General features: G+C 36.4%; 1 protein-coding gene across 1 annotated transcript in view; it reads right to left on the bottom strand.

Moving 5' to 3' along the window:
• Positions 1-704: 704 nt before the first annotated feature.
• LOC121426114 (integral membrane protein GPR155-like) overlaps positions 705-27,878 on the bottom strand; it is a 51,983-nt gene continuing 24,809 nt past the window's right edge. The window contains exons 4-16 of the mRNA XM_041622282.1: positions 21,639-21,804; positions 20,199-20,358; positions 16,763-16,999; positions 15,992-16,160; positions 12,437-12,592; positions 12,058-12,141; positions 10,853-11,061; positions 10,308-10,398; positions 8,862-9,051; positions 8,070-8,398; positions 7,021-7,181; positions 2,098-2,238; positions 705-1,542 (exon numbers count right to left, since the gene is read on the bottom strand). Coding sequence (XP_041478216.1) covers positions 1,257-1,542; positions 2,098-2,238; positions 7,021-7,181; positions 8,070-8,398; positions 8,862-9,051; positions 10,308-10,398; positions 10,853-11,061; positions 12,058-12,141; positions 12,437-12,592; positions 15,992-16,160; positions 16,763-16,999; positions 20,199-20,358; positions 21,639-21,804 — 2,379 coding nt within the window. The 3' untranslated portion in view covers positions 705-1,256. The remainder of the gene's footprint in view (positions 1,543-2,097; positions 2,239-7,020; positions 7,182-8,069; positions 8,399-8,861; positions 9,052-10,307; positions 10,399-10,852; positions 11,062-12,057; positions 12,142-12,436; positions 12,593-15,991; positions 16,161-16,762; positions 17,000-20,198; positions 20,359-21,638; positions 21,805-27,878) is intronic.

Below are 27,878 nucleotides of genomic sequence, written 5' to 3'. Positions count from 1 at the left end.
TGTTTCCTTCTAGTATTGAGGACTTTTTATCTTTCAGACACTATTACTCAAAATACAAATTGAAGAGCATGCCGAGATATTTAAAACCACCTACTAATTGCACAAATATTTGAATCACACACATGGAATCCAATTTTTCAATAGCATATCACTCTCATTTCTTAATCCTATAATTTTTTTCTTTAATTGCAATAAACATTTTAGCGCTACATAGAATTGGGACACAAATTATACGTTTCACATCTAAAATCTTTCCTTCTAGCATTGGTCATTTTGCCTCCGACGAAGATTCTGCTAGGATCAAAAGCTTAGGCTCCTTTTGACTCTCCTGTTATTTTCTCACAATCATAGGAATTATCATGGATATTTTTAATATCTTAATCACATGGAATTCAGTGTAATGTATTATTATAAAATAGTCATACAGAGAAATAAATTCCCATAAAACATTAATATGGTGTACATTTTCAATCCCACATATTTCAAGTTACTATACAAATGTGTATGAATTTCAATTATGACAGCATTCAATAAAGAAGTGTCAAGGTACACCTTGTATTTAATTTCACTCGAAGAAGGTAAGACCGCACATGTAATTGCAACAACGTTGACTTAGGGTGGTCCACTTCAGGAAGAAAAACACGGCAACTGAGATAATAATAATATTCTGCTTTCATATAGCGCTTAATACATCAGAACGACGTGTCTAAGCATTTTACAGATACGTTATTACCCTGGTCATTGGATTCAATCAGTCATTCCCGCACACAATGTATGCACAGATACATGCTGTACTGTCAAGCCCCTACATTCTTTTAAATGCAACCATGGATACCTCCAGAATAAGTAGTAAGCATTGTTCTTTGCTATTCTACAGTCTTTCCACATGCTGAGATCATGAAAAGCTTGAAGTATCTCATAGAAGATCACACTAATTGTTTTTCTTGCTATTATACTCCACCCCTTTCCATCTCCTTCAGTCCTACTCTTGTCTAGCATATGAAGCATTGTTCAGGGGTGATCTACTAAGTCATCCCCAAACAGGTAAATAGTGTGAGACCACGTCTCTACTTTCTCTTGAATTCCTCTGTCGACGTCTAAATTTTACAACCTCCTAGAAGAGCTTAGCTCTTTCAACAATCTGGATATTTTACACACAAAAAAACTAGAATAAACTAGAATTGTGCTGCGCTTCACAAAGATGTCTCTCAAGAAAAATGTCTGATTTATTCATCTTGTGTGGAACGCTTCCGATGTCATGACGATACTGTTCTTTGCTGATCTTCTACACCATTATCATTGCCATTCTCCTCCATGTCACCTCTGATCCCTCCACCCTGTTCTTCATCCTCAATGAATCTAAAGAATAGTCCGTTGTCATGGAAATGATGTTCCTGGTGGGTGTGTTCTAGGATGCGTCCAAGCAGAAGGCGCGTTGCATAGTTGGAAGCCTCGATGCGACCCTCGGCAAGACCGACCTCCAAGAGCCAATCAACAAGGTCTGACCCACGGAAAACATTCTTGTACGTCCGCAAATGATACCTTGAAAGGAAGAATGAAAAAAAAGAAACATGAAGAAAAAAAAAATCACTGCAAAATTCAGACTTTTCTGAAGGAAATAAATGAAGAAAACAGTGTGACCTTATCAAGTAAACACACAATCCAGGGTTGGGTTGCTCATGGTATGAGTTAAGCAAACTTAAGCCAAGTCATTGTTTTTTTCAAATAATTTTTATTTCATTTTCCAGTGGAGACCAGAGGACAACTAAACTAAAGAAATACTGGTACATAAGACATTTAGTGCAATCAAAGACTACAAATATCAAACCTTTTTAAGACCTATATTTTCTTTATCTTGATCTACATTTTAAATTTAAGAGTACCGAGCAGTATATCTCAATTTCCTTGCTAGAATTTAATGAACTGTAACGTTCTAATCCTGTCACGTGGTTGCAGGCATTTTGTTCCATCTAAAAAGTCTCAACAGAAATACTGTTAAGGGCTGAAACATTCAAGCAAGAAAGTTGAGAAATCCTGCTCGGTACTCTTATTTAAACAAAAATGTACAAATGCCTCTCAAAAAGCTCTAATACTTACTTTCTATCTGCAACAATGACATCCCGACATCGCGCAAGGTGGTGGGTCGTAAACTGTTCACAAGTTTGCATAACTTCTGGACTGAGGGAGTTTTTGCGGGGTAGACGAACTTTCTCAGTACCATAGATACATTTCCTTATCCTATTTGATAAAGATTTGAGAGAGAGTGAGAGGAAGGGAGAGAGAGGAGGAGAGAGAAAGATTAGAGAAAGGGGGAGGGAGGGGCAGAAAAAAAGAGAGATATAAGACAGAGAGAGATCAGGAAAGGGGGAGGGAGGAGGTGAAAAATGAGAAAATAATGGTTACATCCACAAATAAGAATATACTATATATTGATCTTCAAAAAACATCATGAATTGAGCAAGAATCTTGACATGAATCAATGTATTTTCTCTCTAATGATTTACATGGATATGCATATCTGTTCATTTGTACATTTTTGTTTTGATATGATGGAATGAAGCGATTATATACATGTCTTTTTTTGCTGATAAAAATTTAAAGCACACTCCTATGGGGATTGTTTTACAATGTAAACTTCCTTTCACTAGCGGATCCAGGGGGGGGGGGGCACATCTGGCCCGTGCCCCCACCTTTTTGAGAGGCATAATCAAAATTTTTAATGTAAATTTGCCGTTCTTACACAAGTGTGCCCCCCTCCCTTTGAAAACTAGGACTTTTTTTGTCAAATTTTGCATAGAAGGAATGACCTTAAAAATTTTGGATGAAACCCCTTATTTTGCTTGTCTAATTTTCTATGGATGAAATAACCTTAAAATTTGGGTGAACCCCCCCCCCTTTTTTTTGCTTGTCAAATTTTTCTCTGGAAAATGTGCCCTCCATTTTGGAAAATCCTGGATCCACTCCTGCTTCCTTTACCATTCTAGACAAGCTATCACCATTGCCAGTTCTAGGGTCCATTGAAGAATGAATATTTGTAATCAAATAATGCAAAGCCAAAAATTAAATGCAACTTGATGTTCAACGGACCAGCAGCCCGTAACACAAAGCTTAGCAATGATAATACAACTTTTTTTAAAGGATTGATTGCTCTGACTGCAATGTTCAATTGATCGTGAAAATCAAGCATACGATTAATAGCTAAACTTGGTGTTACGGGACCCAGATGTGTGCATGTGTCACTTGTGTTCAAATAGTTTCAGTTCTTTTAAATAAAACTTTTGGATGAGCTGGATGAGATAATTTAAAACAATTCAGCAGCATTTACATGTAGATTCAACTTCATCCCTTGAATAAAACATTTAATTCTGTCTCCTTTCTCATTATAGAGAATAGTTGATTTGCTTGTAAACATTATCTATTTTCTTGGAAGCAGCTGCAGCAAAGTTATAAAGGTTGTTAACAAATACTGGTAAATCATCCAAAAGGAGTGTTGACGGACTTTGAATTGAAGTCTTTTATAAATCTGATATTTTAAAAGCCAAATAATTGATCATGCTTATTTTTCAATGAAATTTTCCATGATTTTTTTCAACCAAACTTCCTGCAAACTAAATGAAATTTGCTGAACACCTACTAAACTAAATATTAAGTTGAATACAATTTCCAAGAAAACATCAATAAAAACCTTTGAAATTGATGAAAATGAACCATCAAAGTCCAGAAAATTGTTGTGTGTTGACAAATAACCCAAGGAACCAAAGGCGGAATATAACTTTTCAAAGAATGTAAGCTATTAAAAAAAATGATCTTCACACTTGTATCTACATCAAATAATAATAAGAATGTGACTTATAAAGCGCCATATCCACTCTGTAGAGTGCTAAAGGCGCATAAAGAGCTAAGAGTTTAATAAAAAAGTCGCGACTTAGATACATTTTTCATGTCTTCAGGATGGCTATACCACCAAGTGGGACATGCAAAAGCAAATGATCTTCCCACAAAGTTTTTTTCAACTTTTAAGGTAGCCAGAAGTGGATGAGCGCAAAGCCCTGCTTGGTCTGTAGTAATTGATAAATGAAACTAAGACTGTATTGTGGTGCTGATCCAAGAATCAGCCTAAACAATTACAGTGTATATTGGGACGTTGGAAGCTTTGTTAATTCATTCATGTTCATGGCATGAAATAATTCTCATGATAAGGTTAAGGTCTGGGAATAGGATTATTTCTAAATGAATGATATATTGTAAATTAAGAGGCTTTTATAGGAGGAAATTATAATTTGTTTAACAAATTTTCGGCATTACTCCTATTTGTTTAAGATCAGTATGCTCGATCTGTAATGAAAATCATAAGATCAGTATGCTCAATCTGTATGAAAATCATAAGTCAGAAAAAATTGGAACCAGTGGGATTCGAACCTGCCATCTACTGCTTTCCGGGCAGCGACTCAACCACCAGGCTATTCTGGTTCCCACTGGTTCCAATTTTTTCTGACTTATGATTTATGATTTTCATACAGATCGAGCATACTGATCTTATGATTTTCATTACAGATCGAGCATACTGATCTTAAACAAATAGGAGTAATGCCGAAAATTTGTTAAACGAATGATATATTGTATGATCAGATATTTACAATTAAATATTGCCATTCATGAAATGATTTTATGGTATCCATTGAATAATACCGCATGGAACGAAGGGGAAAAACCATGCAAAGTTTGTGATCGCTTACTATCGTTTCCATATTTTGAAGCATGATAATACTTTTGCCATGGTATTCTAACAAGTGCACTATTAACAGCTTTGAGGACATATTTATCAAAATAACAATATAACTTTGAATCAAATGGTGAATATCTACCAGTGAGAACTACTTTTATGGCAAGCAGGTGCAGAAAATCAATAAAATATAAGAAAAGGATGATAACACTGATAAAACAGAACTAAACTATTTGGTGAATATGTCGGCAAAAAAAGTCTTTCAAAGAAAGCTAGAATACAAAACAAAATAAAAAGTGCAACTTGAGCCCAAGTTTTACAACTAGTGACTAAGGTGTACTAACAAAAGCAGACTTGTACTTGTGGGTAATATTGCGTATTTACATAGATACAGAATACATGTATATATTCATATGGAGCAACTACACGTTTTCAACTGCCCTTTAGAAGTAACAGTATTTTTTAACCTGTTTTAATCAAACTGCAAAATTTGCACATTAGCAACATGAAAACTCCCAAGTTATATATCTTGGTCACCTTTTCTGACTTAGTCTTCTGGTCATATATCTTGTCATTCAAACATTTAGGCTCACACGTGTTTTCTAGAAGCATTTTATTCCGTCAAACTTGGTGTGTGATTAATGTTCTCAAATTGGTAAAAGAAAATCTCTTGTTTTTAGTATTGACTGTCTTAAGATACTACATGTAAATAGGTTCAAAAGATAGGTTTAAGTATTCTATAAATATTTATCAGGGTAACAACAGAGAGGCTTAAAGTGATGATTTGCCTCTTTTGTACAAATGTGCTCATGAAATTGCAAAGGAGCCCCCATAAAATGTTGTTCCATTCAATGAAAATAGAAAAAAGGCCCCTGCACCAAAAATATCAAGTTTTACCCTGGGACATTTTATTTTACCATAATGATAATAGATTTAAACTATTAAAGCCAAGCATGACATGAATTATATAACCATACACAAAGCATTGCTTTCAATACCTCTTCTTTAAAGGTTTACGGCATCTCCTTGTCCTGGTGATCAAAGATTTTATAAATTAGTTTTCAAAGATGCAGAAAAAATAGAAAAGTAGTGCAAATACAGAAGAAATGTTAGATATTACAAATTGCTGTTACAAATTGAAGTATAACATAGAAATTGAGCGTCAAGCTCTGCTATTAAAACAGGCAGGAAAATCGCAAGACATGTCTGAATTTATGATTCAAGTCTGATAAAGGGGGTTAAAGTAATTAATGAATCATGCATTGATAAAAGAATCTATGAGATTAAATATGACCTGCTTTTGAGTTTATAGCTATAACTATCAACCAAAGTGTGTTAATGGTAATGCAACATAGTGAAATTATAAACTAGATTGATTGGAGGATAGTAAGTATATCCAACCTAATTAGCACAAACATAACACATTTTAACCAAGGTACTTGTGTATGCTATCCTGATCGGGTTTTCATTTAACCTATATTTTTTTTTAGGTAGAACATAAGACTAATCATGAAATCTCAGTCATTATGATACTAGATGCACAGGTTGATAATGCATGCACTACTTCTCCACTTTTTAGTTTCATTTTCAGATTCTAGGCACTCGATGGAAGTCAATTTGCAAAGTAAACAGATAATATTGCACAAAAACGTGATATTTACATGTATTTGATTAGTTGCAAAACTCATTATTGGATCATTTTGACAAGAACATGATTTTCATAGCACTCTAAACTGATTCTTAATTGTGTAATAATTCAGGTCAGTCCAATTAAAAATCTGTTTTGAAAGGATTGACTTACAATACCAAATTAAGACAAAGGAAAAAATAGAATAAATATGCAAGAGTCATAAATATCAGGACTGAATGCATGTGTAATAATAATAATAATACCAACATGCTTATATTGCGCATATCACTGCCAAATGCGTCCCTATGCGCTTAATTGGATATTATTACCCTGGCTTTAGCCCCGCAGCCTTTTACAGCGCGGTGGCATTTCAAGGAATAAATTCCTGCCAGGTACCCACTTACCTCACCTGGGTCGAGTGCAGCACAACGTGTAAGAGTGTTATGATCATAATCAATAAAAGATATGAAATAAGCTGAAAAAATAGGAATAAATTTGTTAAGATTGTTAAAAATAAATTGTTAAAACTGTCAACTTTGAAAATTCAGAATTATAAGTGAAAGAGAGTGAACAAAATGAATACACAAATATCAACAAGATACAAGGAAAGAAAAGAAATTGAATAACTTGAGACGAAAGAGCATTTATCTAATCAGGGTATACTTACAATCTAATGACTGGCATGATGACATTCTCTGTGTCAAAGCCAAAGATAGCCAAAACAATGAATCCTTGGCCGTAATTCAGGATGCAATCAAGGAATGACAATTCTAAGAAGATCCCTGATTGAGTTGAACCAATCAGCTTCCAGAAACACAGGGATACAGCCTGCAGGAAATAGAAAAACAAAAATAAAACAGAGAATGAAAATATTACTGTAGTAAAGGCAAAGAAAGCCACATACACTATATAATTCAAGATGTAGCTGAGAGGGAACAATTCCAAGATGACCCTTAACTGACTAGATCCAATCCACTTCCAGAAAAACCCTAGATATACTGTTGTAATGACAAAGAAGGTCCAGTATTCTACGATACCTGTTCATGCAACAATAACTCCCATTAAACATCAGTGTAAAACCTATTTTCATATTTTCAGTAACCCGAGTTGTTAAGCTTGCATTATTTTCAAACTCTACCAGTAACCATGGTGATGATGCTTGACAGCCAATCAATATCAAGATTTCCCTCTAAGTTACCATTGATAGCAACAGGGCCCAAGTACCTTGAGAATCTTAGGTACTCTGGTGAGTTCAAATCGAAAGTCACTAACTCATAGGGATGCCAGTTGGAATTGATCAAAGGGCCTGAAAATCACATAGAATACCATATTTTGTACACAAAAATGCTAAAACTATGGCCTGAAAATAAATTGCCAGAGCCTGAATTCAGGCTTTTGCCTGAAAACTGACATCCCTGTGGAGCGTTGTGGCCCAGTGGATTAGTCTTCAGACTTTGAAACAGAGGGTCGTGGGTTCAAATCCCAGCCATGGAGTAATTTCCTTCAGCAAGAAACTGATCCACAATGTGCTGCACTCAACCCAGGTGAGGTAAATGGGTACCGGTAGGAAGTAATTCCTTAAAAAGCTGTGTGCGCTATGAACGCCTAGCTTAGCCGGGTAATATAGGAGTGCCTTGAGCACCTAACAAGGTGGATACGTGCGCAATATAAATACCCTATATTATTATTATTATCCCTGAACTTGGAAGAACTTACCACAACCATCGATAACATGAGGAAGTACAGCAGCAAGATATGACGGCCAAGCTGATGCCTCTCGGCTTCGTTCAAGAGCACCGCATCCTCCTCTTCCTGCCGACTTATCTCCACCATGCTCCTCTTCAGCAGCAGACGACGGCACTCGCCGCTCTGGTAGCGGGAACAGCCAAAATGGCGGCTGCACATCTGACGACCGATGGCAGCGTTGAGACTGGTGAGGTCCTCGATGTCGGCAAGGTGGATTGGTGATGATGAGGATGTAGAGGAGGATGACAAAGAATCGTCGCAGAGGAGTGTGGGTGAGTCGTGAGAATTCTTGTCTGGGACTGAAGATATTGTAAACATGTTTATATTCAATTTACATTCACTTTATATTCAGTGATAAAAGAGCATCGGTTACATTAAAGATCACCATATTAATCACTTAATTGCATGCTTCAAAAAAACTCTATAACTTGTAAAGTAGCAGGGATGTCTCATTAATCTTTAAAATGATCTAAAATTATTTTTAAAGACAATACACCTGCAATATGATGATTATTGCGAATCAATTTATTGTATTTCATTTTCAATGCTTCATATCTTGATTTGATTCCTCAATGTTTCATTAACATAAATTTGTTTAAGTTAACTATATTGTAAATACAATTTAGGGCTTTCAACCTGGTACATAAGATCACATTGATCGATCTGATATGTCAGAAAAATAAATAACTATTTTAACCAACTTAAACATTTCATTGTTGTGTATTGGTTGCAGAATTCCCTGGGGGACCACCAACACTATACCTTCTTTAAGAAGAGCTTGCTTGGTGCTCAGATGACCATTGGTCCTGGTTTCATTCTCGCTCTCCTCGGAGTCGTTACCCATGATGGGTTGGTAACCTTGACGACGGAAACGGTCCCATCGATGCAATCCAATCAGAGATACCAATATCAACACCAGGTTGAGAATGAGGATGATGATACTGGCAATAAGCTGGAGACAAGAGAGAAAAAGAAAGCCAAAAACTTGTGATTGATTTTGGAAACTTGATTGACATGCACTTAATTGCATATTTCTTGTGATACCTCCCCTCCTCAACTTTTTAAAATACATTGCAATTTTCAAATTAATTGCAAAACTTACGACGCACATTGCTACTTCATATTGGCTTACAAGCAAATACAAATGTCTTGCAACGGGAGTTTCTTAACCCTAAATAGACTGGGCTATTTCGATGACTAAGGAGACTGGGGGGGGGGCTGATTCATGCCCCCCTTATGATCTCGGCCGTCGATCGCGACGAAAATTGGCATGCGCATTACCCATGGCATTATCTACAAAACTGTAATTTCAAATTCTGCGAAAAATCTCATTGCTCAAAATCATAAGTTCACTCTAATTAATAAAATAATGCCCTTAAAATGCTAATTTTTGTTGCACATACTCTAGATAGGCATCTAAAAAATTCAACATCCCATTTATTTTCTTATGTATTTTATTGTTTTCTAAATTTCTTATGTATTTCTTTGTTTTTCAACTTTTAGTTTTTTATTGTTTTTTCAATGGAAATTGTTGGGGACTTTATTTTGACCATAAAAAAGATAAAATTAATTGATTTTAAGCAGTAAAAGGAAAAATAATGATGTATTTATGAATTTTGGCTAAAAACACTATTTGCATTGGATTTGTACACAAATTCACGTTTTTGAGTAATTTTGGGTCTGCATGCACTTACAAAATGTTGTGTAATTTCGGAACTGCGTACCCGGGGGTCACAATTTTGGTCTCAAAAGTTGCGCCAGACTTGAAAGTAAAAAGTCAGTGAGCGACGCGGTCAAAAAATTTCGCGCGGCGGATTTATCGCGAAAAATGTCGAGGGGGGGCTGAATCAGCCCCCCCCGTCTTTTTAGGGTTAATTTAACAAAAAAATGCTAATTATACAGGTATTTAAGATTTGAAGAGCACATATCACACTTTCATCTCAAGGTCTATACGAGCTTACAAATGGACTTCAAATTTACCAGCCTGGATTTTACAAGACAAGTCATTAGAAAGCACACAAACATTTCAAACCTTAAATCCCTACCATTAACCTGTTATTAACCTTGCCTGTTTTGAGTATAGAAGAAGTAGATAAATGTCTATCCAAAAGAAGTTAATGGATTTGAACTAGGTATCTTGTGGTTCAGAGTCCACAGACTTATCCACTGGACCACAAAACTCACAACACCACTATCAAAGATCTTTACCTGTGGTTTTTCTATCTCATATAGGACATCTACATCATCATCATCTAATGGAAGCAAAGCAACAAGAATCCCTACTGTCATCACTGGAATCCTGAAATAACAATCAAAACACAAACCTATAGTGATAAAAACAATATCATGCATCACATCGGGCTAAACACTGATATCTTGCACACAATATTCGTAAATACTCCATTCTTAGTAATCTCGGCCATCATCTGCGTGATTACGCCAAAAAATAAACAATGTGTTCATCATCTGTGATACCAGTATCTGTACTTACATTTTACAAAATGTTTCATTAGGTGATTAATGAAATTACAAATGCAGGTGCAAATCAGGCTTTTTTTAATCACTAAAAAACACTGGAAATAGTGTTTATATTGTAAATATTATCTGAAAGGTAAATAGATAATCAAACAAAGGAATAAACTGGGTAGGCCTAATAATACATGCTTGTTTACACAAAGGCCCTTATGGGTAAAGTACATGCAGTTAAATAATCGGCTGGTCTATATATCCATGTATCTATCAACCAGACTCACCCCCATCCATAGAAATAAAACCAGAAGCGATGTTTGATGACGTAGCAGGTGCTTCGGTAGCGTAGAAGGAAGAGTGATAGCGCCACCATTGCCGTCCAGCAGCGGGCACCGAACACCCCGGTCAACATGATGATGAAGTGAAGGACTTTAGCCCAGTACGTATTGAAGGTAATCGTGTGACAGAGGATCACTCCAAATGCAGCAAGAGCCTGGTACAAGAATAAAAAAATACATTGTTTGGTATTAACTCAACAAATTCTGGTCTGGTGTGTTACCACATGCAGGACTTCACTGCGGCATACTTCTAATTTCCTCCTTCTTTCAGTGGCATTCAACATACTTTATTGTCAGGGTCGACTTGACTTTAATAACAAAGTTTAACATCAATGGTGCAAAAATTAAAACATTGACATGTATCAAACAAGAAAGTGAGTATGTAACATAATCTGCAAAATTGTGGAAACCTTTAACTTCAAAATGTTATTCATTCCATATCTGGGCCCCTTCTTACAAAGAGACACGATTGATCCAATCAATCGTAACTCTATGGAAATACATCAGTGTCATAATTTTTTCCTAAAGGAAATTTGCTCAATGTCCTTGGTAAACAAAGAGAAGCATACTAAATTGTCAAGAAAACAGTGAATGTCTGAATATATATTATCTAGAAAATATTTTGAACATGTATTTTAGATGTTGATGTTGCTGGCTTTCCATAGTTGCAAATGATTGGATCAATCGTAACTCTTCGTAAGATGGGCCCCTGATTCAATTTCAGATAATCACATCAATTTTATGTTGATCAGGCCCCTGGGGCCCGTTGCAGAAAGAGTTGCGTTTAAACGCAAGTAAAAAATCAGCGCTGTTGATCAACTTGAAAATCAAGTTGCGCATGATTTTTAGAGTTGCGAATGATTGCAACTCTTTCTGCAACGGGCCCCTGACCATTCAAGTAAGAGGAACTGGAATGATACCCCCCAAAAAAAGTAAAATACACATTGTATTTGCTTATATTCCTTGAATTGTACATTTGTTTTGTATTATTTTGTACTTGTTTTGAACAAAATATTGGCAATTGCCAGTGACGTTCTAGTAAATTCAATTCAATTCACATTTGAAGTAACATTCAGTAAATATGTCAATGATCTATAACAGCAAAATATGTAGTATAAGTAAAAAAAAATAATGAATTTGTCAATACTCACCTGAGCTACAATAAGATTGGCTGTGAATTGATGAGGGAAATGAGATGTTTTTCTTCTCAGGAGAAATATGATAAAAACCCAGATCTAATAAAACAAGAGAATATACACAGGTAAGGTAGCTTTCATTGAAAATACTTTTGAAAGAGAAATATACAACATAAAATAAAAATTATTACTCATACAGAAGCTAATCTATCTCCAAACAACAATGCAAACTTAACACAATAAAAGTATTTGACTTTTACAATACAAGAATGATAAATAATACATTAATGTACAAACTTATTATTTCTTTGATATTTTGAGTATTTATTGAACAATTGAATATCAACACATCTGAAAATATCATTACAGTTTTAACCTATCAGATTAAACTTACTGCAGATGCAAGACCAATACAGCTCACATCAAAGGCACCATCAGAAAGGGCATTGTGGTATTGACCTTCTGTTGCCATGGGGATCATCACCATGGTAGCAGTAATAAACATAAAAGGGGCGGAGACAAATGTGCAATAGACCATGGTAGGGGCAATCTAAGACAAAAGGAATGAAAAATAAGAGATCATGAAAATTTAGGGCAATATTTGAAGTTTAAAGATTCTCCAAATACCTTTGTCTTCGATGGCTGCAGTAAAATCTGATAGATGCTTAATGTACTTTGCAACCACTAAAAAGTGACATTATAGGATTATTAATCTTTTCATAATCTTTGTACAAATCCGATCATGTTGTTTAAGAATACAGTAAATGATGTAATAAGCTATTTCAAGGTATCACTGATTAATGTTGTAACCCGCAAGTGAAAACCCGAACCGTACCGTCCCGTATAATCCAATAATTTGCAAGCGGGACCCGCTGACCCGTCGGGTTTTAACCCGCAAGTCAATTTATCTTTGAAAAATGAAAAACATTATTTCTGCAATCCCCACACTATACAGGCTCAAATCAGGAAAATATATGTCTACTACTACCTAGCCTAGAGTGAATTTACTTACAATTTGCAAATTCGGAGAGAAAATGTTTTTTGGGTGACTTTGTACCACGAAATGGGTCCGCTCTGATCTCGAAATTGAAAGCATTACGCAATTAACGCCTCGGAGCTAGCGAGCCGCAGCTCAGCGCGCTAGCTAGCCCAGGCTGCCCAGCAAGGATCGGCAGACGGCAATGTTGTTTTTCAGTCCAGGTCGGTCGACAATGCGACTCACAACAATCATAATTACAATATTCAATTCCATGGGACCTCGTCTATAAAGTAATCAAAATTGCAATAAATACCTGGATAATGATACAGTCAATTTTTTCTTCTCGTTTATCTCTATATTATTTCCTTCTGTTTTTGTATTTCATTCGATAATATGGCCGCTAAAACTCGATGTTCAGTTTCCCGTCGCCCGCGTTATGAAATTTGGCCCGCGTTTGAAAATCAAATTCTGAAAATAAACTATTTGGATATCTAGATTCAAAACTGATTTAAAACATTAATATAAGCTTTTCAGTAAGACAATTACTTGTATATCTTGTAAATACCTGCAAATCTTTTCTTTCTTTTTTTGTGAATGGAATGACGCTGCATGCTCAACCATACCTCGAGGGATGTTCGTGCAGGCTCCACTCAACAACCGTAGAAGTGGTGGAGCCTGCACGAACATCGCTCGAGGTATGGTTGAGCTACCTCAATAAATCCCAAAGTCTAGTAAACTCGCGTTGGTGAGTTATCATACGGCCTAGTACTCATCCAAAATAACTTATCTTATTTGCTAATTATAACTTAAAAATCATTTGTTTTATTTTTCCAGGGGATGAGTTAAATATCAGACAAAAAAATCATCAAAGCTCAATCTGTTACAAGGCCGACGGGAGACTCACCCACGTAAGCATTGGGGCTTGTGCTAGCTAGTCTGAGCTCTGTCTCTCTGCCAGAGCTCTGGGGGACAATTCGCTCTGTAAAGGCCTCAATGATGGTGATTTTCTGCTTCAGACAGAGTTTATATTTCGGGTATATTTTTCAAAACTGCCAATGAAGTTTGATGATTTCTTCATTGTCATGTATATTTAAGTTATCAATGAGTTTATTCTCACCAAATTTAGACTCCCCCATAGAGAAATACAATTTTCGTGGAGATCTGCGTTTTCAAAGAACTTCAGGAAAAGTAAGGGTATGTGGGCCTTTATTACATGGCCAAGTACTGGAATTAGATGGAGTAAAATTTAGATATTAAATTCATTTATATCAAGTTCAACTCACAGTCTCACCCACACAAACACACCCACATCCAAGATTCTAGGCATGAAAAAAAACTTTAAAAATCATACAATATTAATTAATTCCTCAAAATACAAAAAACGTAGCATTTGAAAAGAGCCCCTGAAATATTGCAAAAAAAAATGAAAATGGAGCCCCCCCCCAAAAAAAAATGATTAATTTTTCCCTGGCTTCAAGTTCCACAGAATAAAGTGCGTTAAAAGGTTACAAAAGGTCAAACTTTCATCTTCTGAAAAATAATGAATAATGAAATCGGTTCCTCATGAGCTGGAAAAAATGGGACGGGAAACTCAACATCGAGTTTCATTGGCCCATGCGGTTGCTTTTGACTGCGCTGCATGCACGCACTGGCGCTGGCCTTTGAAAGAGAGCAACTCGATGTATTTATCATGTTGAACTGTCTCAGACTCAGTCCTGTTCACTATTCACAAGACAAAAATACGCTGGCATTTTTAAAAGGAAATATCCACGTCTCTAAAAGAATCTGCCACGTAAGAAGCACATGATCTTAACTCAATTTTCACTGTGAATGTTTTTATTATGCGTCGTTTATTCTCCCTTTTTTTCGCATGACGGTCTGCGGGTTTGAGATTGAACTCGGCCCGGCCCGCAACCCGCGATCGGAGGCATACCGGCAGGTTAACCCGTACCGCAACGGGTGCGGGTTACAACATTATCACTGATGCACCCTCATTTAATCATTGTGGGAACTTTAGATAGACAAAACTGTAGGAGCCATGGAAAGGGACCATAGAAAAATTCAAATCATTATCATGATCACCAGTATCATCATAGCTTCATAAGCATCATCATCATCATCCCCACCACCACCACCATCGCCGCCGCCACCACCACCATCATCATCATCATTCTTATAACTGTCAACATCATCACAACCGACACCGCCAACACCACCACCTCCACCATCATCAACCTCCTCCTCCTAATCATCATCATCATCATCATCACAACCACCACTATCATCATCACTATCATTATCATCCTCCTCATCATCATCAGCACCACCACCACCACCACCATCATTATCACTATCACCAACATCCTCCTCCTCATCATCATCATCACAACCACCACCATCATCATCACTATCATCAACATCCTCATCCTCCTCCTCATCATCACCACCACCACCATCACACCACCACCATCATCACTATCATTAACATCCTCCTCCTCCTCATCAACATCATCACCACCACCACCACCACCACCACCACCATCATCATCATTATCATCAACATCCTCCTCCTCCTCATCATCACCACCACCACCACCATCATCATCACTATCATCAACATCCTCCTCCTCCTCCTATTCATCATCATCACCACCACCACCATCATCATCACTATCAACATCCTCCTCCTCCTCCTCATCACCACCACCACCACCACCACCATCATCACCACCATCATCATCATTATCATCAACATCCTCCTCCTCATCATCATCATCATCATCATCATCACCACCACCACCACCACCATCATCATCACTATTATCATCCTCCTCATCATCACCACCACCACCACCACCATCATCATCACTATCATCAACATCCTCCTCCTCATCATCATCATCATCATCATCATCACCATCACCATCATCATCATCGCATCATGACCACCACCACCATTATCATTCTTACCATATGCATAGACTGTTGATAATGAGTTGCATAGAGGAAGACAGTAGGAGCCGTTGGAAGGGAACCGTAGAGGAAACCAAACGATGCATAGGAGTCTGTCAAGGTCTCGTTGCTTCCACCAGGGTTTAGAGCATACACCAGCTGATTGGTAACAAGAGGAAGTACCAATCTGGAAAACAAAAGATTTCACATAATAAAAGTGACACACAAAAAAAGAAAAGATTAGGTTTCATACATTTATTATTAAGAGGTTAATATATGGAGTACCAACAAGATACAATTTAGCTCAGAGATCTCAGTTTTTTGATAAATTCAAAATTTGGAAAACTTTTTTACTTCTAATCATCCATCAGATTCTGTATCCTGTCATTTATTTAAGAAAACAAAATCAAAGCAGAATTTCCATAATTATTAATAAAGAGAAAATTACCTTATTTGTCATTTTTTTAATCATAGATTTTGTTGGTATTTTTCAATGAAAAAGTGATATTTTCAAAAGTATCTTCAACTTTTGACAATATTACCTTTCATTAAAAAAAAAAGATATCAAGCAATGTCCTATCAAAAACCATGCTCTCTATTTAATAAAAATGAAGTCATTTAGCCATGCACTAGGGGGGTTTTCAAACTGTATAAATCTTATATCTGTTGTTTTTTCATTCTACTTCATTCCATTTTTGTAATCTTCAACTATTTGCTAGTTCATAGATTTACTTTTTAATACTATATACTGTGTATAAGGATGATAAAATTATAAAAGCATAGACTTACAATTTGAAAGCAATAAGTAGTGCCGGTGAGACCAGGGCCAGGCCGCTCTGTTGTTTGACCTTTCCTACCATGTTGATACCCAGGAGAAAGAGAGCCGTTGCTCCGAAGGAGTTAGCCAAGGAGGTTAGGATGTCGTCTAGGATCTTTGGTAACCCCTGGGAGAGGGCAAAGTTGAAGATGATCCCTATGAAGACGGTTGTGAAGATTGGGTTGGTGATGAGGCCTTTACAGACAGACCTGGAATGGGGTTAAAGGTCATAGGTCATTTAATAGGAGAAATAATGCTCCTTAATGTACCATAGAAAATAAAAGTGCATAAAACAAGGAAGTGCACAAGGTTGGAAAACTTGACTGGAATCAACTACTATTAGACATAGGGGAAGGCGGGGTAAGTTGTGACAGTTTTTGCTTTTTGCATGTTAGAATTGATATGATTAATAATCTTGTCGAAATAAGTACCTTGCCTTGAAATTTAATTCTTCTGAAATATTTTCCACCTATATATAACTTTTTATCCCCACACTGAAAGTCATCGTGACCTTTGAAAAAAACGATGTCAAATGGCTCAACTTGCCCCATATATGGGGTAAGTTTGAGCCACCTTCTGGGGTAAGTTGAGCCACAAAAACTATGTACAAAATGTATGAGAGGAGAACCAGCATGTCAATTTTTTGTTTAAAGTCTTTTCACTTGCTAATTCTCTATAAATACTAACATCCTTTAAAAGGAAAAGAGCAGTCATGTAAATTTGCTCCTTTCAGCCAGCATTTCAATCGATTTTTATGGTTTGTTTGTTTTTTAAGATACATTACCATAGGAATTACCATGGCTCAACTTGCCCCATGCTGTTTGGCTCAACTTACCCCAGTCCGAACTTGGTGCGATAATTTTGTATCCACACATTTATTATGCATGTTATGCATCCATCATATAAAAGACTATGACAAGAAGGAAGATCCATACCTGGACTAATAATGTTGTTATCATGTCTTTATTATATTTAAAGACGTGTGTGTTTTTAAAGCACTTATCTATTTTACACTCTTTTTTACTTTTTGGCTGAAATTCATATTTTCCGTCTAAAAAACTACTTTTTGTTTCAAAGTTGGAAACAATGTGGTGGGGTTAGGGGTTATGCTATGGGTCATCAGTAGGGGAAGGCGGGGTAAGTTGTGGCAGTTTTTGCTTTTTGCATGTTAGAATAGATATGATTAATAATCTTGTCGAAATAGGTACCTTGCCTTGAAATTTGATTCTTCTGAAATATTTTCCACCTATATATAACATTTTTATAACTGATTTCATTGTTTCTCCTTTAAGTTATATATGATTTATGCTGGTATTAAGTTAGTGAAAAATGTCCAAATATGAAATGTAAAATATTATGTGTTTTGAAATGTTAATTTGAAATGTTATATATTTTTGTTCATGGAATCAGAATAAAACAATATGAAAAAAAAAAAAAAAACTTTCTATCCCCACACTGAAAGTCATCGTGACCTTTGAAAAAACGATGTCAAATGGCTCAACTTGCCCCATATATGGGGTAAGTTTGAGCCACCTTCTGGGGTAAGTTGAGCCACAAAAACTATGTACAAAATGTATGAGGGGAGAACCAGCATGTCAATTTTTTGTTTAAAGTCTTTTAACTTGCTAATTCTCTATAAATACTAACATCCTTTAAAAGGAAAAGAGCAGTCATGTAAATTTGCTCCTTTCGGCCAGCATTTCAATCGATTTTTATGTTTTTTTTTTTTTTAAGATACATTACCATAGGAATTACCATGGCTCAACTTGCCCCATGCTGTTTGGCTCAACTTACCCCAGTCCGAACTTAGTGCGATAATTTTGTATCCACACATTTATTATGCATCCATCATATAAAAGACTATGACAAGAATGAAGATCCATACCTGGACTAATAATGTTGTTATCATGTCTTTATTATATTTAAAGACGTGTATGTTTATAAAGCACTTTATCTTTTTCACACTCTTTTTTACTTTTTTGGCTGAAATTCATATTTTTCCCTCTAAAAAACTACTTTTTGTTTCAAAGTTGAAAACAATGTGGTGGGGTTAGGGGTTATGCTATGGGTCATCAATACATGACACTACCACAATGTCTGACTCGTTCATTATTGGCCTGGGGCTGGTGGCTCAACTTGCCCCTATGCTCAACTTACCCCGCCTTCCCCTACATGACACCACCACAATGTCTGACTCATTCATTATTGGCCTGGGGCTGGTGGCTCAACTTGCCCCTATGCTCAACTTACCCCGCCTTCCCCTACATGACACCACCACAATGTCTGACTCATTCATTATTGGCCTGGGGCTGGTGGCTCAACTTGCCCCTATGCTCAACTTACCCCGCCTTCCCCTACATGACACCACCACAATGTCTGACTCATTCATTATTGGCCTGGGGCTGGTGGCTCAACTTGCCCCTATGCTCAACTTACCCCGCCTTCCCCTACATGACACCACCACAATGTCTGACTCATTCATTATTGGCCTGGGGCTGGTGGCTCAACTTGCCCCTATGCTCAACTTACCCCGCCTTCCCCTACATGACACCACCACAATGTCTGACTCATTCATTATTGGCCTGGGGCTGGTGGCTCAACTTGCCCCTATGCTCAACTTACCCCGCCTTCCCCTACATGACACCACCACAATGTCTGACTCATTCATTATTGGCCTGGGGCTGGTGGCTCAACTTGCCCCTATGCTCAACTTACCCCGCCTTCCCCTACATGACACCACCACAATGTCTGACTCATTCATTATTGGCCTGGGGCTGGTGGCTCAACTTGCCCCTATGCTCAACTTACCCCGCCTTCCCCTACATGACACCACCACAATGTCTGACTCATTCATTATTGGCCTGGGGCTGGTGGCTCAACTTGCCCCTATGCTCAACTTACCCCGCCTTCCCCTACATGACACCACCACAATGTCTGACTCATTCATTATTGGCCTGGGGCTGGTGGCTCAACTTGCCCCTATGCTCAACTTACCCCGCCTTCCCCTACATGACACCACCACAATGTCTGACTCATTCATTATTGGCCTGGGGCTGGTGGCTCAACTTGCCCCTATGCTCAACTTACCCCGCCTTCCCCTACTGATGATACCCAGGGAACCATTGTATTAAGAGTTGCATTTGAACAAAACTCAACAAATCAAATGCAAGTCATTATTATTATTTTATTTGGCATTCCAAATAAATTGAGAATACATAGTTAAATTTATAAACAAGTCAAATGAAGAACAATTACAGTCAATTTGAATGATGAAGAAAATAAGAATGAATTAATTACTTCAGCGGATGTTTCTGACGGATTAAAAATCAATATGCACATTTTTTTTTAGTTGCGTTTAATAATTCCAACCCTTTCTGGAACAGCCCGTGTTGGTCGAGCAGTACTCACCAAGCAACCAAGGCTTTGCTCCTTCGTTCGTTTGCCCTGGATGTCTTCTGAACTTCTAAGGACAGGAATCCCCAAGGATTGAGGAACAGGAGATTGATCGGTGCAAAGATATAGATGTACTGAATCATATCAGGGTTACTGGTGCCGTACAGAGCTTGCACTGTTGATGAAATGGAAGGTTTCACAAAATGTATTGAACAGAGATTGATGATAAAGTGTTACCGATAGGTTCAGGGGCAAGCTGATTCAATCAGGCAAAGATAAATATTAGGTCTCGTATTCTGAAGTCAGGTTTAACTTAAACTCTGGTTTAAAGTTGCGGTTTATAAAAAGTATGGATGGCCAATTGATACATAAATCACTAACAGTAGAGATATCATATTTCAGCTCACTTAGCTCTCAAATTATTCATAATTGTCTAGGAATTATAATAGATAATTGTCTTCACCATCGATGAATCAGGAAAGAGCACAGTAAACATATCAAGATACATGCGACTTAATGAATATTTTGACACTTTTGGCTTCCCATAATTTTAGCACAGAGTTAGACCATGGTCTAAATTAAACCAAACTTCAGAATACGGGCCTGGGTGTTTTATAACGCTATTGTAAAATTAAATACATATTCTGGTACTGAGCAGGTACTGCATCAGCTACATAGGGATGATTTACAGGGAAAAACTGCATGGGGGCTGGGGGCGATTTATCCCCCAAAATACTCAAAAGAGCCCTTTAAACTAAAAAAAAAGGAGCCCTGGAAATCCCTAATCATTGCAATGTTAAAGTTTATCCAATGTTGTACAATGTAGGTTTAGGCAGTTGGTTGTGAAAAGTAGCCCCAGAAAATAAACAATTTTTTTGCATGTTCATTTCATAGCAGAACAAGAGAGAGTCATCAGTCATACATGTACCTTACAACAGCTTTATGACACAGTCATCTGTAATAGGGGAGTGTATTATTGAATGCATTGTCAATGATTTTCATTGATAAGGATCCTTTCATGCAAACAGATGCAAGGATTTATTACGGTTGTCAGAGGCAACCAATAAAAGAAATACTTCATGAACTGCTTCCCTGGATTTCTATAAAGCAGGATTTGTAATGTTGACAAATATATCTCACATTTTATGGAATTATTCTTTATCAAAATGTTTTCTTCAGTTTCAAAAATGAAACAGTCAGGAAATTAATAAATTTTTTGTGTGAAATTGTGAAACAAAAATGGTATTGTACTGTACATTTCATAAAATTATGTGCCTTACTTATACCTTTTAAGATGACTTGAAATAGAGTACATTCATGGCTGAAACTCATTTACCAAAACAAGGTCTAATAATATTAACAAATTAAAAACCAACACAATAAGGAATTGTTCGTTTCCAATTGCCTTATATTTTCAATGTTCAACACTATACTCTGTGAAAAAATAAAACTTACCAATTGGGTATCCAAGAGCAAAGTCATTACTTTGTGTAGCAAACATGCTGTACAGACCCGCCTTGCCTAAGGATCCATTCCCACCTAGCAACAGGGTTCCAATGTAGACCACAGTGAAGATAATTGCTTTGGCAATCAACACACTGGCAAAAAATAGCCAGTTCACCTGCATAAATATACAAGTAAGCATAAAGGGTTGATTGAGTGAAATTTAAATTCAAATCTTTTACACAAACACTGTCAAAGATCAATGTCAAAGAAAGTAGTCACAAACTGTGCACATGTTCCAGATTTAGTATTGATCAAAGTCACAATATCAATGGCCACTTACAAAATATGATATGTCAGCTACATGTACATGTTTTCATTTAAAGGGGAAGTTCACCTTGAAGAAAACTTTGTTGTAAAAATAGCAGAAAAATAGTAAAACTTTATTGGTGAAGGTCTGAGGAAAATCTGTTAAAGAGTAAGAAAGTTATTAGAGTTCAAAATTATGGATTTGTGACGTCATAAACGAGCAGCTGCCCCATGTGTTATATAATATAAAATGCATGAATTTCAAATTTTTTATGGTTCCTGATGACTTAATTTTGTTTTGTATTCATGATCGGGTGTGAAATGAATTGTCTATTGATATACAAAAGTTACAGTGAAAACCATTTTAAATTTTCTGAGAAAATGACATTTCACTGATTTTTTACCATTCGCTATGTAGGAATGCTGCTCGCATATGACGTCACAAATCAAATAATGGAATTTCTACAGGTAATAACTTTTTAGGTACACAAAATCTTTGAGTTGATAATGTTTCTTATATTATGAAAAGCGTACCAAATTTCCCATTAAAAAATGAAAGAAAATATAGGATTTTCTTGAAAAAACTTCGGGCAGTCATTTTCAGATTGAAAAAAAAAATGGTACCCCATGTCTGCGCACTCATTCTATTTGCACACGTTTCGGGGATTTGATGACAAAGGCTGCATTTTTGAGGCTGTCACATGAAATGCCCTGAATTCATTATTTTTCCACCATTTTCAGTAGGATTGTTTAATGAATACCTGCCTATGTATTGCACTTGTAAAGTTCGTGCTCGTTGCGTATCTTCTTTAACTAGAATCGCGCAGATACGCGGGTGCGCAGACTTGGGAGACCGCGCAGACTTGGGGGAACTGACCATACTTCTGAACTGTACATTGATCTACCATATAAAGTAACTATTACTGGGTCGTATAGTGACTATAAAAGACTTCTACCCACTTCCCAAATATTGTCTGACAATAAAGGAAAATAATATATAGCAGGGCTTCTGGTCTGCATAGTAAAGGATTTACAATGCCAATTGAAACAAACACCATATGGAGAAGTTTTCCTATCGAGCCAGCATTCCTTCATTTACATCTTGATAGACCATTACTAGTATATAAAAAAAAATATGGATATGTTTTTTTTGTCATATAAGCAATTCAATTCTTTACATTTACAGCATGTACACAGTATGCAAATTTATGTGTTCAATTTCCTCAACAAATATCACACTTTAATTGCTATCGCATTGCCATATGTACAGTAGCTGGCATATCAATTTTCCCGCCCACCTGGATAATTGAAAATGAATTCTCTTTAACAGACTGTACCCCGTTCACACACAAATGTGTCCATGCCAAATCATAAAGAAACATAATTTTAATTTCAATCTTGTACATAACAGACTTAGCATATATACACTGTACTATACATGTGGACTCTTCAGATATAAACCTTGTATCAGAACAGAAATGCAAAAAGTAGCAAAAACATTCCACTATTCTGGCTTTAATGGGAAATAAAGTGAGGAATGTCACACATACATGTAGATCACCCTAACATTGACCGGGGCCCGTTCCATAAAGAGTCACAACTGTTGTAACTTTGCCATTATGGCAACTACCATGGCAACAGGGCTCAGCAGCCAATCAAAATCAAGGTTTCCATGGTAGTTGCCATAATGGCAAAGTTACAAAGTTCAGTTGTAACTCTTTATGAAACGGGCCCCTAGTACCTGTTGCATAAAAGTTACTCGTATGACATTAACTTTATTTGATTTTGATTGGCTGTTGATCAGTGTTACCATGGTAGTTACCATCGGATGACAAAGTTACCATAATAGTAACTTTTATGCAATGGGGCCCTTGTATGGCTACTGCATTTACCCCAACTGATGCCATGTACACTTACTGTATATCCAGATATACTGTATGACCACATATAACTATGATTTGGTTCACAAATCTCATTTCAAATGATCCCTGCCTAGTAGAACCCAATTTTCAATTTTATCTTATATAAAATTATACAATATCCATTCCAAACAGACATGAGACATAGGAAACTGTTTTGATTGATACATGTAGAATATCAATTTTTGGGTGCCTGAAAGCCCTGAATATACAGGTAGATTAACTACATGTATGTACATCAGTCTAAAGGCGCTGTCATACCTTGGCGTTTTAGACAGCGTATGCCCGACGTATGAGGAATTTGGCGAATACGCTGGCGTACGTCGAATACGTTACGGGTAAGTTTTGCATACGTTAAGAGTACGCTAAAACACGCTGGTATACGTCGTCATACGGCGAGGTTGCCGAAAAATTTTGTGCAAGCACAAAATTTTTGACGTATGCCAGCATATGGCTCATACGTCCCGCATACGCGGGTCATAAGTTGTAGGCAAGTTACGCGTTCGTTGTTACACGTTGACACACATTACTCGTAAGTTACTCATAAGTCGATGTACGTCGAGATAATGTCCAGCATACCCTAAAACTTACTTCTAACCTGGGTCAATCCATGTCAAATCAACAAATGCTTGTCACCCGACCCCCTTCGATTTTCTTTAAACTCGCACCAAATGTTCTTCCAAGTGTCTGACGGAAAAATCTGAAATATTTTGCCCCAAGGTCAAACGGTTGCTAAGATACGGCCTCCCTTAGCAACCAATGCGTGGCCAAACAACCAAGTTTAAAAAAAATTTGCTATTTTTGATCGACTGCTGCAACCAAGTTTGATGAGGTAGAGTGCTTATTTTCTGGAAATTGGAAGAACTTTTTAGTCTTAACATGCACAGTATATTACGGCACGGATCTGACCAGCCGTTATTGCGCACGAGGTCGCCGAAAATGGTGTTAAGCATCCAAGTCAGTGATTTCGGGTGCATGTTTGGAAGCTCATAACTTCCAAATTCAATTAGCTTCTAGCCCAATATCATGCATATTTGAAGACTATCACTTGCTCAACAGACCTACAAAAAATTGGCCCAAACGTGCGCGTCGATTTCTTGTAGGGCGCCCTCAAAGTTGGATTTTTTCTAAAAGTTGCCAAGTTCAAGGTCACGGATCACCCCTCGTCCCATCGAGGAACAACACCAATTTCTGTATACTGATAGACAATTACCTGTATTTTCATGGGATACTTAAAATTTTTTGTGACCGAAATGTTTAATAGCTCGTTTACGCATTCGAAAATGGTCGTAAACACCCCAAAACCAATGCAAAACGATACATACAGGTTTATCAGCACACTTCACATTGCAATAAATCAGAAATGAAAAGCCAACAAACACTGGTATTGTCTGTAATGGTAGTCTGTAATTAGTACTTAAAGGATATGCATCACAAATAGTTTGACTTATTGGCAATGAACTTGAAAAATAAAATCATTATAAACAATAAAACAGGTCAATTTTCCATGATAATAGGGCACTAAACTGTATTTACATGTACTTTCACTTGTGTGTCATTTCAAAACAAATGATGATTTTAAGCTGATAATTGCTAATCCTGTTCCTTTCAGGTTGTATTTTAATATTCAAATAATACATAAAGTCACATCTTTATCTTTTGACCTTGACATTGATCTAAAAATAGCTGAAAATGCCTTAAAATTAGCATATTCACAACACCCGTGAGTTTTACAACACATTTCAGAATTGATTTTCTCACAGACTAAAAGCCTGATCATGTTGATATTTGCAGTACTGATAGTCCATAATGAGTACTTGGATGATCTTTTATTAATTCATTCTTTTTCACACCACAATGACCTTGAAAAGATGGCTGAAATTCACCCAAAATCTTTAATCCGCCAATATCCCACCATTAAAGGTTGTTTACACCGACTTTCAGTTATGTGTCATTTCAACACAAATGATGATTTTAGACTGATAATTGCTAATCCTGTTCCTTTCAGGTTGTATTTTAATATTCAAATAATACATAAAGTCACATCTTTATCTTTTGACCTTGACATTGATCTAAAAATAGCTGAAAATGCCTTAAAATTAGCATATTCACAACACCCGTGAGTTTTACAACACATTTCAGAATTGATTTTCTCACAGACTAAAAGCCTGATCATGCTGATATTTGCAGTATTGGTAGTCCATAATGAGTACTTGGATGATCTAATATTAATTATTTTTTTTTACAACACAATGACCTTGAAAAGATGGCTGAAATTCACCCAAAATCTTTAATCCACCAATATCCCACCGACTTTCAATATGTGTCATTTCAACACAAATGATGATTTTAAGCTGATAATTGCAAATCTTGCTCCTTTGAGGTTGTATTTTAATATCCAAATAATACATAAAGTCATATCAGTCAGAGGCTTTTAGTCTGTGAGAAAATCAATTCTGAAATGTGTTGTAAAACTCACAGGTTTGTGAATATGCTAATTTTAAGGCATTTTCAGCTATTTTTAGATCAATGTCAAGGTCAAAAGATAAAGATGTGACTTTATGTATTATTTGGATATTAAAATACAACCTCAAAGGAACAAGATTTGCAATTATCAGCTTGAAATCATCATTTGTGTTGAAATGACACATAAGTGAAAGTCGGTGTAAACAACCTTTAATGGTGGGATATTGGCAGATTAAAGATTTTGGGTGAATTTCAGCCATCTTTTCAAGGTCATTGTGTTGTAAAAAAAATTATTAATATTAGATCATCCAAGTACTCATTATGGACTACCAATACTGCAAATATCAGCATGATCAGGCTTTTAGTCTGCGAGAAAATCAATTCTGAAATGTGTTGTAAAACTCACGGTTGTTGTAAATATGCTAATTTTAAGGCATATACAGCTATTTTTAGATCAATGTCAAGGTCAAAAGATAAAGATGTGACTTTATGTATCATTTGGATATTAAAATACAACCTAAAAGGAACAAGATTTGCAATTATCAGCCTAAAATCATCATTTGTGTTGAAATGACACATAACTGAAAGTCGGTGTAAACAACTTTTAATGGTGGGATATTGGCGGATTAAAGATTTTGGGTGAATTTCAGCCATTTTTTCAAGGTCATTGTGGTGTGAAAAAGAATGAATTAATAAAAGATCATCCAAGTACTCATTATGGACTATCAGTACTGCAAATATCAACATGATCAGGCTTTTAGTCTGTGAGAAAATCAATTCTGAAATGTGTTGTAAAACTCATGGGTGTTGTGAATATGCTAATTTTAAGGCATTTTCAGCTATTTTTAGATCAATGTCAAGGTCAAAAGATAAAGATGTGACTTTATGTATTATTTGAATATTAAAATACAACCTGAAAGGAACAGGATTAGCAATTATCAGCTTAAAATCATCATTTGTTTTGAAATGACACACAAGTGAAAGTACATGTAAATACAGTTTAGTGCCCTATAATCACGGAAAATTGACCTGATTTATTGTTTATAATGATTTTCAGCTGTATTTTTCAAGTTCATTGCCAATAAGTCAAACTATTTGTGATGCATATCCTTTTAGTACTAATTACAGACTACCATTACAGACAATACCAGTGTTTGTTGGCTTTTCATTTTTGATTTATTGCAATGTGAAGTGTGCTGATAAACCTGTATGTATCGTTTTGCATTGGTTTTGGGGTGTTTACGACCATTTTCGAATGCGTAAACGAGCTATTAAACATTTCGGTCACAAAAAATTTTAAGTATCCATGAAAATACAGGTAATTGTCTATCAGTATACAGAAATTGGTGTTGTTCCTCGATGGGACGAGGGGTGATCCGTGACCTTGAACTTGGCAACTTTTAGAAAAAATCCAACTTTGAGGGCGCCCTACAAGAAATCGACGCGCACGTTTGGGCCAATTTTTTGTAGGTCTGTTGAGCAAGTGACAGTCTTCAAATATGCATGATATTGGGCTAGAAGCTAATTGAATTTGGAAGTTATGAGCTTCCAAACATGC

Source organism: Lytechinus variegatus, chromosome 13 (assembly GCF_018143015.1).
Source record: "Lytechinus variegatus isolate NC3 chromosome 13, Lvar_3.0, whole genome shotgun sequence".
Lineage (NCBI taxonomy): Eukaryota > Metazoa > Echinodermata > Echinoidea > Temnopleuroida > Toxopneustidae > Lytechinus > Lytechinus variegatus.
Note: the sequence above shows the minus strand (reverse complement) of the source record. Positions and strands in the feature narration are given on the sequence as shown.